This window comes from Juglans regia, chromosome 9, assembly GCF_001411555.2.
Source record: "Juglans regia cultivar Chandler chromosome 9, Walnut 2.0, whole genome shotgun sequence".
NCBI lineage: Eukaryota > Viridiplantae > Streptophyta > Magnoliopsida > Fagales > Juglandaceae > Juglans > Juglans regia.
Window position 1 is genome coordinate 17551582 of NC_049909.1, and position 16512 is coordinate 17568093.

Here is a 16512-nt window from a genome sequence, read left to right on the forward strand (position 1 = left end):
GGTGTGTCTAGAAATTGTATAGAGAAAGAAAAATAATCTGAGAGTGAGAATGTGTGTGCGCGCGTATTTGGGGGTTGTGCAGTAAGCTATAGATTTCAAGGTGCAAAGCTAACTTGAGAGAGATTTTCTTTCTTCATCGCATTCGTTCTTCTGAAGTTTGTCCTTTTTTCCAAAAAACACCGACACTGGTGGGTGTGGTTGTGGTTGTGGTTGTGGTATAGTTTCTGATCCACGTCCCACTCTTCTTGATCTTTTTCTTTGATTGTCTTAAATTCCGATGACTCTCCCTGCACTGTTTTTAGTTCCTCCATGGCTGTTTTAGAAAACCAAATAAACCTGAATTTGGTTTTGTATATATGCCTGTACTGTTTTTTGACCTAGCTAGAGGTAAATATTATTGGTTTTAGGAACGCTTCTCTTTTCTTCTTGTTTTCCGCAAATTTTGAGCATTATCTTTCTTACGTCTTCATTCCTTTTTCCATTCTTGTAAATTTTGAGATTTCACAAAGTTTTGGCGATTCCTGCTATATCGTGGGGTTATCCCGTTGATCTAGTTAGTATTTCACTTTCTGAATCTGAGCTTATTTTGCTCTCATGACTGTAATATTTTTCCCAAATTTCTGGTGTAATTCCCAACTAAATTCTGATTTTGAATATCTTGTATGTGTGTTTTCGTGAGATAAAATTAAACAGGTCAGATTCAACGGAGCAAAGTCTGCTACTTTCATTTGGGAAGAGAAAAAAACCATGTATGGGGACTGCCAAGTAATGTCAACCCTACGAGGTGACGTAGTTTCACCAGACACCCTCTTTTCGTCGGCGCCGGTCCAAAACCCTAGTTTCAACTTCATGCCTTTCCAGCCTTTCCCTCCCATGATTGCTGTAAGTTTTCTACCGTATGTCTTCGTTTCACGTCCTCTTTCCTCCAAGATGTACAAGTGCAAAGTGCAATAGGGATACAAATACCGACTTTCGTGCAAATTTCCTGCAGAAAGAAGAAAACGGGCTGCTGAGAGGAAAAGACGAGATGGAGAGTGGGTCTGGGAGCGAACAAGTTGAAGAAAAGTCGGGGAACGAGCAAGAGAGTGAACAGCCTCCCAAGAAGAAACGCTACCATAGGCACACTGCTCGGCAGATCCAAGAAATGGAATCGTACTCCCTCCCTCTCCCTCCATCTCTCTCTCTCTCCCTCCCCCCCCCCTTCTAGTTTTCTATCATATTGGCAAAATATTTCTCACAAAACCTCTCTATACAATTTTCTGTAATAAATGTTTGTTTCTTCTACTGTACAGTTTGTTTAAGGAATGTCCACACCCAGATGACAAGCAGAGGCAGAAACTCAGCCAAGACCTTGGCCTCAAACCACGCCAGGTCAAGTTCTGGTTCCAAAACCGGCGAACCCAGATGAAGGTACTCAAATTTGCACTTCTGGGATCCATTTAAAGCTTTCATTTTCAAAGGCAACCCCCTAACATGTGCCAACCCTTTATGAAATGATCAGTTAAGCCCCACGCTTAGCCTAGCAAGCACCTTTCCCAAGGAAACGCGTTTCATTTTCCCCATCAAACATTTGAATCCCTGAACGGCTAGAAGAAGAATCTCATTTACTTCGGGATACACTTTTTGCTTATAGTTTTGTGTACAGCCTGTATTTCATTAATGTGCGCAATTAAACCCTACCGGTGCATGTGCTTCCCAGAGAGTCAAAGACCAATCGAGAATAAATGCTACCCCATTTAGGTTTACATGGTGTTGGTGAGGGGTGGGGTGGGGGGCCTCAAAAGTTTTCATGCCAGATTCGATGTGTGTTCATTATAAGATCGATGGAGGGCCGGTTACGAATATTTGTGCGCAAGAATGGTGTGGCGTGCTGGGCTTATTTAAATCTTTGTTATTACTTGGAACTTATCTTATAGGCACAACAAGACCGGGCGGATAATGGGATACTTAAAGCGGAGAATGAGTCTCTAAGACAGGAGAATTTCCGGCTACAAAGGGCGCTAAGCAATGTTGTCTGCCCTAATTGTGGAGGTCCGGGAATGCTGGGAGGGGAGATGGGCTTCGACGAACACCAACTTCGCCTTGAGAATGCTCGGCTCAGAGAAGAGGTATGTTTGAAGATAATTTGGGAACTATGAAAGATTAATAATCCCCATATACAAATTAAGACCAAGTAATTAACTTTTGACCCACTTTAATAATATTATTACTTTTAGTAAATGAGCTTCAATCTGATCAGTTACGTAGCACTCATTCTCGGATCACATGCTGTGATCGAGAGTTCTCTAATTACATTTATGTGCAACTTTTATTTGCGCATGTTGTCTAATGCAAGTTTCAAGTTGGAGCATAACAATTAATTAATTTCCTTTGGTGATTACAAATGTTGGAAATAATGTTTTACAGCTTGAACGTGCTTGTTGTCTCGCTTCGCAATATGCTGGTCGGCCAATCGGAGCGGTGCAGTCAGCTGCTATGCTGATGGCCCCTTCATTGGATTTGGATATGAATATGTTTTCAAGGCATTTCTCAGACCCTATGGCTTCATGCACGGATCAAATGATTCCAGTGCCTATGTTAATGCCTCCAGAAACTTCGACCCACTACCCAGAAGGCGGTCTATTATTGGAAGAGGAGAAGCCAATTGCATTGGAGCTTGCCGTTTCATCCATGGATGAACTAGTGAAGATGTGCCAAGGAACTGAGCCTCTTTGGATTCGTGACAATCAAAATGGAAGAGAAGTCCTTAATCTTGAGGAGCATGCGAGGATGTTTCCTCGGTCGTTGAATCTCATCAAGCAGCACTCGAATGAGTTCAGGACGGAAGCCACCCGTGATAGTGCGGTGGTTATAATGAATAGCATCACCTTGGTCGATGCCTTCCTTGATTCTGTAAGGAGTACTACTTTGTTCATAACCATGCATGAGGATCCATGATTTCTGAATTAAGTAGCATATACATACATATCTTTTTCATCTATTTCTAGCTAGGCTATTATATACATAATAATACTGCAGCACAATGTGGGTTCTTATTTAGTAGCCAGCTTCTAATTCATGATTCGGCAGCTTGCTTTTGTCAGTCAGCTAGCTGATCATAATTGGGCACTTGTTTGAATTTTTACCTTCATGTTTCAGAACAAGTGGGTAGAATTGTTTCCTTCAATTGTTTCAAGAGCAAAAACTGTTCAAGTTATTTCATCTGGTGATTCTGGGCACGCAATAAGTGGTTCTCTTCAACTGGTATGCTAGCTAATGCTATATATACCTTAAGATATATATAAATCTTTTTCTACCATTAATTTGTTCTTACATACACTACTGGTACTTGATCATATATGGTGTTTGAGTGTATGTAGGAATATAATTAATTTCCTTAGCCATGCAGCGCTTTCATGTTTTTCTGTTATAGATTGCTCGTTTATTATATGTTTGCTACGTGAATGTTTGGGCAGATGTATGCGGAATTGCAAGTTCTTTCTCCTCTGGTACCCACTCGTGAGGCTCATTTCCTTCGTTACTGCCAACAGAATGCTGAGGAAGGGACATGGACAATTGTTGATTTTCCAATTGATAGCTTTCATGACAAACTTCAGCCCTCCTTTCCCATATACATGAGACGGCCCTCTGGCTGTCTTATTCAAGATATGCCAAATGGCTACTCCAGGGTGTGTTAATTACTGCCATGCACCATTATTTGATTTAATATTTAATTTTTCTCGATAAGTAATGATTTGTACAAATTTCAAATAGAAAAATTTTGTACAGTTTTTTTTTGTAAAACAATAACCCGATAACCATGAATTAAAAATGTAAAAATAAGGTCCTTTTTAGATACAAGAAGTATTTTCATCTCATCTCATTATTATAATTTTTTTTTAATTTTTACACAAAATATAATAAATAATTCAAAATTTTCAAATTTCAAAACAATTATAATATTTTAATAATATTTTATTTAATTTTCAACTTTCATCTTAATTCATCTCATCTCAACTCACTATCCAAACTACACCTTATTTTTAAGTGCAATCCACTTCTTTACAAAAGAGTTGCTCAAGAGAACTTGCACACCTTAAACTTGTACCTACTCTTCCTTGATTTGCTGCTATATCTAAGTTTACCTTTTCCCTTAGTCCTACCGAGAGCAATCCTATAATTAAAAACTGAGACGTACAATATATTATGTCTAACTTCGTGCATGATCTTGTTATTGGTTTTCAATGTGGGAAATTTCCTTCGTTATATTGAAAGGCTTCCTTATATATATATATATAGGTTACATGGGTTGAGCACGCAGTGGTAGAGGAGAAACCTGTTCATCAGCTATTTAGTGAGTTTGTCTATAGTGGGATGGCATTTGGAGCACACCGCTGGTTAGCTGTCTTGCAGAGACAATGTGAAAGAGTCGCAAGCCTCATGGCTCGAAATATATCTGACCTTGGAGGTTCTTAACTTTTTTATTTTGAGACAAGTGATGTTTTAACCAGATATTTCATTATTATCTATTTTAACCTTGATCATGTCGCCATGTACAGTGATACCCTCTCCAGAGGCCCGAAAGAACTTGATGAAACTGGCTCAAAGAATGATAAGAACATTCTGCATCAATACCAGCACTTCTAGTGGGCTGATATGGACGGCTCTATCAGATTACCCTGATGACACTGTTAGAATCTCTACAAGGAAAATCACAGAGCCTGGACAACCAAACGGGCTCGTACTCTGTGCTGTTTCCTCTACTTGGCTTCCATACACTCATGACCTTGTCTTTGATCTCTTGAGAGATGAACGCCGTAGATCTCAGGTTCAGACTGATTGCAACTCTTTTAATTTACTATTCTATTTAATCTACTCCTTTATATATCCCAATATTAATATTCAAACTGGCTTATTTGAATGAGTTATTGAATGTACGTATTCATGTACAGCTTGATGTTCTCTCCAATGGGAATTCGTTACATGAGGTGGCTCACATTGCAAACGGCTCTCATCAGGGAAATTGCATTTCTCTTCTTCGCATCAACGTAAGAACTTTTTTGAGCTATGATTACTGCTCCTTTCGAGTGGTGAAACTAGCGTTGCCTAAAAAACTCGATGGAAAATATTTAATTTTCGTATTTCTAACTTAATTCATACTGCAAGCAATTTGCATCGAGGCTCAATTCCACATCCTTTTAATTGTTCCAAATTTCTGTGCGGGGAAGATAACCTTTTCTTACAGCTGATCTACTACGATCCGACCCCAATAGATTCAAAAGCTCAGTTTCGTTGCATGGTCCTTACAGATTAAAATGCATTTTTCAATTCATTTCGGTTTTTTATACATAATATACGAATATGTGTCACATTTTTTACACTGTTTTTCTCCACCTTCCTGCTATAAAAATGAAAAAAAATTCCATTCTTTATTTGCATGCATATGCAGGTAGCCAGCAACTCATCCCAGCACGTTGAGCTAATGCTGCAAGAGAGCTGCACCGACCCGTCCGGGAGCCTTGTTGTGTACACCACCATCGACGTGGACTCCATCCAACACGCAATGAGCGGCGAGGACCCCTCCTGCATTCCGCTCTTACCAATAGGATTTGTCATAGTTCCGGTTGGATCCACGGACACCACTAACATTTCCGGCGATGGGAACCAAATCCCATCATCCGAAGATCAAGGGGGTAATGCACCTAGTTCTTCTCCAGGCTGTCTACTCACAATCGTGGTCCAAGTTCTCGCAAGCACAGTTCCATCCGCAAAGCTCAACCTCTCCAGCGTGTCGGCTATCAACAACCACTTGTGTAACACGGTGCACCAGATCACTGCTGCTCTCAGTAGCAGTACTAGTACCACTGGCACGACCAGCTGGCCTGATAACAGTACTAGTGCCTTAGGCTCTTGTACTGAAATCGCAAGCGCAACACCCAATTAGCAACATTAGCTTAGGAGGTGTATAAATTTACCCAGAATTTCCTCCCACTTTTCCCAGATCTAGAAACTACCTAGCATGAGGTAAAACCATAGACATTTTGTTCCACGAGGGACTGATCTAGGGTTAGATTTTTGTGAAGGAGCTGCATGCACGTACAGAGGCTAGCTCTAAATATTGCCATTATCCATCCTTTTCCTGTTGGGAACTGGGAAGAGTGGGAATAATTCTGGGTAATTTAGTTGGAAAGCGATGCGGAGCTTGGGGTGCCAAGTTAATAATTAAGATCATGGGTGAACTCCTAAAGTAGGATTGTAGTATTTTAAAGGTAAATAAGGGACACTGTAACTAGTAATGATACTGGTCATGCATGGTAGGTGTTATTTTGTTAGGTGGGGGTGAAGGTGGAGATCATGGGGTCGGGTTGGTTCTGGGAAATTAAAGACGTTTGTAGCATTAATGATCATCATGATGGTACGTAGTAGTAGTACTGGAAGTAAAGATCATGCATGCATGTGTGTTTGTGTGTGTGGGTGAGATCAGAAGAGGCCAGAGGGGGAGTCAAGAGCGCACCAGACATATATATATGACCCTTTTTTTTTTTGGGTAAGGCTTTATCCTTTCTTATAATCGAGACCAATGGAGATGGGCCTCATCACTAGTCATGAAGGGTTGTGGTTCGGGTATTGACTTCTGCTTGTCTGTCGGCCTAGCTCGCTCGTTTTCTCTCTACTTTTTTCTTGTATTTTTTTGATGAATTCAATGCTATTTTGAATTGATGTTTTGATTTAAATTGTGGGTGTTTTGATTTAAATCGATGTTCATGATCATGACTACTCCAGGTATAATATCGTGTAACTCTCTTCTGGATGCAAATGCTTAATTTCATGGTTTGTTCCTTTTGGTTCGTTTCATGTATGGCTAATTATTTCCTTTGTATGATTAGTAGTGTACGTATATGTTAATTATCAAAGAAAAGCGCGAGTATTTGCATGGCTCATTACTTGCTAGCTGCATGCCAACAATTTCGTACCAAAAGAAACATTATTGTTGATCAAAACAGAAAAAATTAAAAGATAAATGATATTTGCAGTTATGAAGTATGTAAGTACCGGGCAATCTCTTTGAAAAATTTGAGTAAATACAGGATTCATATAAAAAAAATTAATTTGTTAATAGTGAACTCTATTCTTTTTTAAAGTAATTGCGTGATGCTTATACACTCTACGACTATATGTAGTATTACTCAAATTAAAAATGTGGGACGACTGGTCATGATCCCATCTCGTAGGTATGTAGCTAAGGTATTAAAGGACTAATTCTCATAGTAAATTATCATTTTCGTTGTAAATATCTGACTACCAATAAATGTTGTTCTTTTAGGCTTCATTTAGTTATACAAATGAGATAAGATAAAAGTCAAAACTTGAATAAAAGATTGTTAGAATATAATTTTTTAATATAATTTTTATTTTAAGTTTTAAAAAAATTAAATTATTTATTATATTTTGTATTAGAATTCGAAAAAATTATGATGATTATATATTTCATCTCTATCTACCAAACCAAACCAAGCCTTTGAGAAATTGTAATCGTATATTTTCATTGTCCAAATAATGTCGGCCCGGGACCATATCCAAAGTTACGAATAAACTAAAAGTGAAATGGATGGCCTAACCACAACCTTGTCACATTACGGGTGAAAATGTCACATAAATCTATTTGTTTCATCGTTTGTTTAAACTTTATTCTGGGGGTAACATAATTAAATGGGCTTTTGGTCAAATCTTTACCAACTTTTTAAAAAAAAAAAAAAAGCTGAAAGCAATCATTAGCTCTCTTGATAACGTCCCATACGGTCACAAAACAATTAATATGGCAATAACTTTAATCTAAAATATGAATAATGCAATATCAAGGGACTCAAAATCTCGTGTTAAATAACGTGGAGGTTCGAGTTTTGTACATGAAAAAAAATCAGTTTTTATAGTAAATCTTATTTTTTTAAAATGAGTGTGCAGAACTTAATTATATTTAGTATTATGCATAATTTGAATAATGAGAATACCTCATATATTAATACTAAGAATATTTTATTATTATTTATTATTATTATTATTTATTATTATTTAATATTCTATTATTTTTTTTATTACAATTTATAAAATACATGAAAATATCTTACTGTCCAAACGCACTTTAAGATACTTTTAAACCACGTGTCAATGGGCACAATAGGATAATTCTAAAGTGTTTTTGGGCCTAAATTCTGTACAAGTCAATTCTGAATGCAGCCCATGTTTCTTTGAAAGTGTTGGGGAAATTATGTTGAAATTAGTATGACTCGATGGGTAAAGAAAGAATGAGTCATACATATATAGGTATGCATGTATTTAATAATTTTTTAAAGTTTTCTGCTTCTATTTTGGCTTCATTATATATTTGGTTCTGAATTCTATAAAATGGGTAAAGTCATGTGAAAAGTCATGTGAAAGGATGGATTCGGATGACCAAAAAATGCTGACCATTCTTCAGAGCACTGACTAGTATTAGTATTAGTATATGATGGTGATTTTTTTGTTAGGCGCAGACCATGACTAATGGGAACCTCGTCTTTTGTGTTGAATATTTCAATCCCAATCATAACACGTACGTACAATAGCTAGATTGAACGTGTTGAATAATGTACAAAATATATATATATATTATTTTGGGGTATTTAAAATATATTTTAATTGAAAATGACAGAATGATATAATTCTTAATTCAAACAAATATAGGCAATTCAATTTTAATGGACCTTTGGATAAACAAGCTTGTTTGATAATGTAGTGCTAGATACAATTCATTTCATATAATAATACTAGATATATAAAATAAATAAATCCTTTACATGACAATGTTTTCCCGGATGGGTTAAACAAGTAGTGTACGTACTCACGTGTTAGATAATAATCATGATCTTGGTCAAAACACTCTCTCCTGTACGTCCTCTCTTCATGTAGACTCGTGAGTCGTGACTTCTCAAAGCCCCAAATCCTAGGTAATTACAATTTTTGATTCCACACGCAAATCTAGGCTTTTTTTTGTCAGAATTTTCTGTTTCTTCCAAGCACATTATAAGGAAGGCATAAGGGAGCAACATGCTTCCCCAAAACAAGGTTACTTTTTATGCAGGTTTGGATACAAATGTCCGTGGTGTTGTTAAAAGGGGAAGCAAAAAACAACAACATTTCAACAAATAAACTGATATCATGTTACTAAAAGAGATGATATCTCACAGAAGACGAGAAGTGCAGAATGCATGCATGCATCGAATCGAGACTTAGGATAGAGTGTTGTCTCTCATACGATTTATCCGAAGAAAGTTATAACAATAGATTAGACCATATCAATCATAAATAAATTTATGTATTGAAAAGCCTTAAAAGTAGTAGTTGGCATGTATTCTATATATCTCATGTCAAAATTATAATATTCTATTATGAATGAATGGAATTAATCGTTGTACCTTCCAAAAAAAAACTTCGATTCATCATCTTTTTTTATCTTATTATATTATATATATATAAATATATATCACATTATATATATATATATTTGCAAACTTGGGTATACGACCAAACATGATATCACATATATATGGGTATCGATTCACCATAAATGAATAAACAAAACAAAGATAACACAACCATCAGAATAGCAATAAAATACTAAAAATGGAAACCAAAAAAGATATAAAAAGGCCATCGAGAAGCCAATAGGTAAGTTTTGAGGCATAAAAGGCCAAAAGACACATTGAGGTGCTCGAGACATGATCATATATATTTTAAGTGCGTGATAATAATTATAAGACTACTAGATAATATAATATATACAATTTTAGGCAATACAAATCGATCTAATACAGTATTTTTAAAAATACTATATATAAAAAGGCATGATACCTAAAATTCAAATAAAAAATAATAATTTTTTCATTATGGATCTCTCTGTTTTTTTTTTAAAAAAATAATTGTGTAGAGTTTGCATTTCTTAAACAGTAGCTAGCATTACTAATATATGATGGTTGAAATATATAATTAATTAGTAGAATAAAAGGACGGCCATAGGGTCGGACCGACAAAGGGACAAGTGAGGAGTCTGCATGGTGTAATGGAAGCTTGGTGACAATTCCACACCCAATTGATCAGCGGCCTCTAATGCTGAGCCAGCAATGTAGTATATATGATAATGATCACCAAAAAACCAACAAGAAAAAGGTCGATTTGCCTCATCAAATTAAAGCCGCCACCTACGTACGTCGCTATATATATATATATGATGTGTAGCTTTCCAGATCATGTACTGTGGCACTGAATCATATATAGGTGCGATTGCATGCAGTATGAAAACATTGACCAAACAACTTTCATTATTCGTGTTGACGAGCAAGCTGCGTCATAGCTAGCTATGGCAATTGGCAAGCAAGCATGATAAACCTATCTTTTCCATTGCTCCTTGAAAAGAATATTAGAATAAAACCACTACACTTTAACTATATATCAAGTATTCTTAGTTTTTATATATGCATGATTTTTAAATAAATAATGATTCAAACATTCCAAACAGTTTCATACTGATCGTGCTTGTGCCACCCAGGGTGGCATGTAGCATTCTCACAACTTTCTCAGCATTTTCACACGGGAAAATGAATAAAATTTGTTTCATAAGGAAATTAAAAAAGAAATCATTATTGTAAAATATGAAGCTTCTTGTGATACTCATCTAATAAGGATACAAGTAAGTAGTTTATGGAATCCCGTATTGTTTGGGAAGAAAAAACTCTTGCTCTTTATAGGGTTTCAATGAGGTTCTAATTATATCATTAACTAGTTCTTTTGAAATATAGATCATATGGTTAATTTGGACCTTGCATTAGGGCGATAGAAATTAATGGTATCAGAGTGATCTATCTCAATCAGAAATGTGAGATTTGAACCGTGTCACGGTCACTTACAACGGATGAGCTCAACGAAGATTTCAGGAATTATGAGTATGTGATGTATGAAATCTCATATTATTTGAGAATTAGAAGTTTTTACTTTTTATAATGTTCTAATGAGACTCCAATTATATAGGTCATGTGACTTAGACCTTCTTTTGAAAATAAAAAGATATTAAGGTTCAAATTCAAGACTTTTATTTTAATACCACGTGATATTACAACTTATCTAAAAAATTAAAAAAAATAAATAAATTTAATTATTTATATTATATTTTTTACGTTAATCAAATTAAGAAAACGTATATATTTAGACCACGTGAAAGTAGTAGAAGGAGGAAACATTGACCCATGCGCCGAAAAGTAAAAGAGAAAGAGGAAGAAAACTTTGAACCTAAATAAACAAAGAACAAAAAACAGAAACCTAGTAATTAATTCGCGCGAGACTCTTTCCACGCGTCCACAGCATGGCCGTTTCCTCTTCCTCTCATGTAAATCGGTAAACGGCGTGCGTTTTGGTCAGAGTAGACGACTAGATTGGGAAAGCTTTCTTTTCAACTTGTCGGCTAATTTTGTTTTTGTCTTTGGAACAGGCGGAAGTAGTCATACTTTTGCACCATTTTTCTAAACTTTGCATGTTTTTAGTGAATGAGATCTTGACCAAATTGGGTATGTGATAAACTGTGAAAATGAAATTTGTGGAGGAGATAGACATAGTGGTCTCATCAAATGTTTTTTTCATTTATAATATTTTCGGTGGCTCGGAAATTAATATAGGTCAATAATTTATAGATAAATATATATATATATATTATTCTTCATTTTAATTTTTATTACCTTTAACTATGCATGTTCTCTTATGTATTTTTAAAAAGAAAAAAACTATTTTGCCCACCAATTCTTACCGCTATACTTGACCGATTGGGAATTTTTTTTTTATTTAATGATTAATGAAGTAATTTCAAGTGTATTTGTGTATTTTTTTATTTTTTAAAAATACTAAAAAAATGTGAATAAAAAAATAAAAAAAATTACAAAAGTAACTAACGGTCAAAGTGAACGGGCTACTTTGGGCGATAGAGTAGCCCAACTCTTTTAAAAAATAAATGTTACTATACCGCCTCAGATATACCACTTATTTTGCCTCACTGATGACTTGATGTGGCACCACAATGCCAACTGATTTATTAAAAAAACTAAAAATGAGCAGAGCAGGTTTTGGGGATGAGATGAGAATTTTGTGTTTTGTTTTAGTATTATTATTGTATTGAGATTTGAAAAAGTTGAATTAAGATTTAAAAGTTTTAAATTGTTTATTATATTTTGTATGAGGATTTAAAAAAAGTATAATGATAACCCTAATCTAAGGTTTTAGTGTTTATCTTTTTGTATTTTTGGATGCCATTTTGTTTTGAATATATATATATATATATATATATATATATATTAATTTTTTTGATAAACCACGTAGTGCCACATCAATGGAACAAAATGAGCAATATAACTAAGGCGGCATAATCGTAGAAGTTCTCAAATACATTATTTTTTTATTTATTATTGGTTACTATAAGTGTTTTTCTATGTATCCTAAAGTAGTAATTTGAAAAGTTTTGAAATGTTGATCAGATTCCCTGGCCTCCCTGTTTCAGTCGAAACATCAATGTTAGCACATGGACTTGGCAGATCAGACACAGTACTTAATTATGCTGCTGATTAAGAATATAATCTGTTAATTAGAGTGAATAAATAAGCGTTCAAGTAGCTGACTTTTGAGGCACATTCCAAACATCAAATTCATAGGATTCTGTTTGTCATGATCTTCAAGAAGGACTTTTTTTTTTTTACCCTTTTATGAGAATGTACTTTGTTTGTGGAATCTTCGATCCGTTTGGGCGTAACATATATATGTATTCGACCAAATGAGAAAATGGGTATCAGCTTTAACCTTCTAATTTTGATGCCATTATTAATGCATGCATGCATGCAGAGCATGATATGAATTACTTATTATTGCAAAGTTATAAGTCTTAAAACTATAAGTTATATAATTTCTCACCGCAATCTCAAACATGCATTAAAACTTTTAGTTGTAGAGCTTTATTAAAAAGATTTACTATTAAATTTTTTTTTAAAAAAATATAGCATTATCTACGGGGGGAACTCTTCAATAAAAACTTCAAAATGGTGATTTTAAAAAGTAGATTTTTAGATGCTTAGATCACTTTTTATAAATTTACCATACATACTATTTTTTTCTCTTAAAACAAGTACATATATCCCAATATGGCTGGCCATATTGATGTCATATTTCTTCCTCACGTACAGCTTAGAATCCTTCTTTCTTGAAGGGTTTCTCTAACAACAGTCCAATCCAAATATGCCTCCCGCCATGAAATGTCATCTCTAAGAAGTAGGCTTTCTTTTTCTTGTGAGTTCATCAAGTCTACTTCAAGTTACCCAAACTCTCACTTTCAACAAGTATAATCTTTCCTTTCTTTCTGATCTGATATCCTTGTTGCAAGCAAAAGGCCCCATGCAGTCCCAATCTGCGCCATTGCCATTACAACACGAACCATGGCGGCCACTCAATCTAATTAAGCAACCTTGAATGTCATGATCAGACCCCCCGAGGCTGAGACACGTACATGAATGTCATATAGCTGAATAAGACTTCACTAAGTACCCTTGTTACAACTGGCCTGTTTTGGGTCACCAACTTTTGTCCTAAATTCCTTCCTTTTTATATATCCTTATTGGTTGGTAATAGGTCATGAAGTACCTCTCCGCCATAAAAAGATTTGTTAAACCACGTCGTAAAGGGCGTTGAAATCTTCTTTAAATGATACCTATTACCTAATACCGAGAAGGAGATTCCCCTATTTCTAGTGCTGTTGTTGGTGTGTTAATTCCTTATTGGATATATATATATATATATAGAGAGAGAGAGAGAGAGAGTATTATATAATACATTGAAAATAAAAGTAGGTAAGAAAGTATTAGTATATGGCAAGGCTCTATGATTGAATACTTAATTACTCTTTTGCTTATGCCGTGGCTTGATGAAAGCCAAAATATTGTTTATTTATGTATAAGAATATGCTTTATGGAATCAACCAGAGAGAACGTGACACACACATACACATACAGTACTGATTACGCAAGAAGATAGCTAGAGATACCAACATAATTTGATTCTTGATGCATATTGGGTAATTTGCTGTGAATCAGCTTTATCACTAGGATTTTCTATGATTATATATTCGAATAAACAGCTTTTGGATTTAAATTCCACTGTTTTGGATGCCTTTGCGCTTGCCAATTAAGAGAAAAAAGGAGAAAAAAATACTAACAAGTATACCTATTAATCTACCCATTATGATTTTATGTGAACATGCATCATTTTCCTAATATTTAAGTGGTAAAGTCAAGATTGAACCCATAAAATATTTTTAAAAAACAAACAGAAAACAATTTTTTTTTTGAAAAAAAGGATAATATTATCAAAAAAAAAGGGGGAGTCAAATGCTATACATAATTGTTAATTAAATCATGTTAAAAAAGCACGAGTTACTACCAAAAAAAAGTTCTTATAACATTCATTTCATGACATCAAGTATATGCATGCATTAATCCTCACCTTCTCTACATCATGGACCTAATTTTCCACCAATTTTGTTATATACCCCATCAATATTGTATCATAACGGGCTCAATTAGCCAATACTATATAGATAAATGTTTTAGTTACAAAGAAATTTTATAAAATTAAATTTACAAACTAAAACTAATGTGTATTAATGTAACACGTAAAATTATAAAATTATTTTTATTATAAAATAAGATGTAACGTAATATATAAAATTATATTAATTTTTTCAATTTATTATATAATAAATGTTATTTAAAGACCTTTGCATTACATACCATGTATGCGACATAATTTAATTTATAGGATTTAAATTTAAATTTTTTTTTAAATCAAATTATAATATATGCACAAGCTTCAAAATAAAGTTATTAGTCACAAATAAATAGCCAAAAACGATTGGTGGACAGTCACGTACTTATTAAACTACTTACACCGTATAATAGAACCGGAAGTAGGAAAAGGTCCGGTCAACAAACCACGTGTCATGGGCTGTCCGCACCTGACACATCGACCAATGTAATTATTTTTACTATCTGGGAATGGAGTTTTGTACATCCACGTCACTCTTTCGCTTGGCATGCAGTGGAAAAATGGTATAATTCTCGTTGTTTTTATTTGACAGAATCTCACAGCTACATTTGACTTCCACGTTCCAACCTTATTGGGGTTATTAATGTCAACCCATTGTAGCTGGTAGCAGCAATTTTAGAATGTATACTCTCAATAGGTTATTTTATTCTTTAACTCTATGTTTAAACTTATATTGGTGTACAAAATTCAAATGTGAGTAGGCTTTGACTTTGAGGCATTGGTGAGCAGATATACAAACAAGACAAATATTATGAGTAATTCTATATATAATCGTGAAGTGCATAAATATCTCGTAATTATTTTGAAAAAGAGTTGGATTTACTATTAAAAAATTATTATTTTTTTATTTTGATCTCATGTTTTATTCATTTTTTTTTAAAATGATTATGCAGCATTTGCATAATTCACGATTGTAAATATCTTTTTTCATTTTTTAAACACCTTTAAACATTTAGGTCTCAAATGGTGGGAAACTTCTTTTTATGGGAGTAAGTACAAAATTTGTAATCACAAACATTACTGCAACATGATATTGTTGTAAATAACCAAACACATTTCAAGTTGCTTTATTGAGAGAAATTGAGTTGGCAACTCGTGAAATTGATGTCACATCATAATGAAATTAATATAGCTCTACCTTGCCTTTATGTATGGTACCCACCGGCCTTTTTAGCGCAATGGATGAGGTTGTTTCCGCATCCCCATCTCTATAAGTAAGTGTCACATTTTTTAGTTCCTCCTTTTTCTTAATGTGCCTTTAATTTGAATATTTAGGAGCTTGATCTAATGTCTCCTTAGAGGCATCTACTTCCCATTCTAATTATTTGTTGGGACAAATATTATTTTTTAATTGTGACTGATTGTATTATTTTATTTTAATATAAAATAATTATTTTAATAAATCACGCTAATAAAATATGTAAAAATGAATGCAGGACTATTATTTTTCCAGTATTTTTTTGTTTTAATTTAATTTAATTTTCATAGAAGATAATGTAATTTAGGTTCCAACAAAGAGAGCTGGTTTCCCAAGAACCGAAGAGAAGGACATCTTGCAGTCCGAAAGTCCCAAACATTGCATCAAAGGGGGAAGGTATTAAAGTTATTTTGTACTGTTCATCAGGCAATTTCGTCAATTCAACTACTTTCCTGACACAGAATGTCTGCTCTGCTCTTCTCCCTCCCTAATCTCTCCATTGAAACTCGCCCTTCGCTACAGGTATTCCCTTCCAAAGTACTTTCCAGGACAGGTGTTCCCAATCCAAGGCGAGTATCTCATCCTTAAAGTACCCGCAAAGTAAGGAAGCTGATTTCTGCTGTCGAGTAAATTTCGTGATGCGATGGGTTCAAGTGGCAGTTACTTCCAAA

General features: G+C 34.5%; 1 protein-coding gene across 5 annotated transcripts; it reads left to right on the forward strand.

Annotated features, from left to right (window-relative positions):
• LOC109014288 (homeobox-leucine zipper protein HDG5-like) lies at nt 1-6818 on the forward strand. Of its 5 annotated transcripts, none has more exons than XM_018996705.2 (12): nt 1-100; nt 694-882; nt 992-1152; nt 1293-1410; nt 1917-2108; nt 2407-2892; nt 3139-3243; nt 3456-3668; nt 4279-4447; nt 4539-4807; nt 4932-5027; nt 5429-6818. In XM_018996705.2, the coding sequence occupies exons 2-12, from the start codon at nt 748-750 to the stop codon at nt 5921-5923; spliced, it is 2439 nt and encodes an 812-aa protein (XP_018852250.1). In that variant the 5' UTR covers nt 1-100; nt 694-747; the 3' UTR covers nt 5924-6818. The 5 variants fall into 5 exon arrangements, with proteins under 5 accessions (XP_018852250.1, XP_035550154.1, XP_018852247.1 ...); XM_035694261.1 differs by having other exon boundaries at nt 6-387; XM_018996702.2 differs by having other exon boundaries at nt 6-215.
• The last annotated feature ends 9694 nt before the right edge of the window (nt 6819-16512 follow it).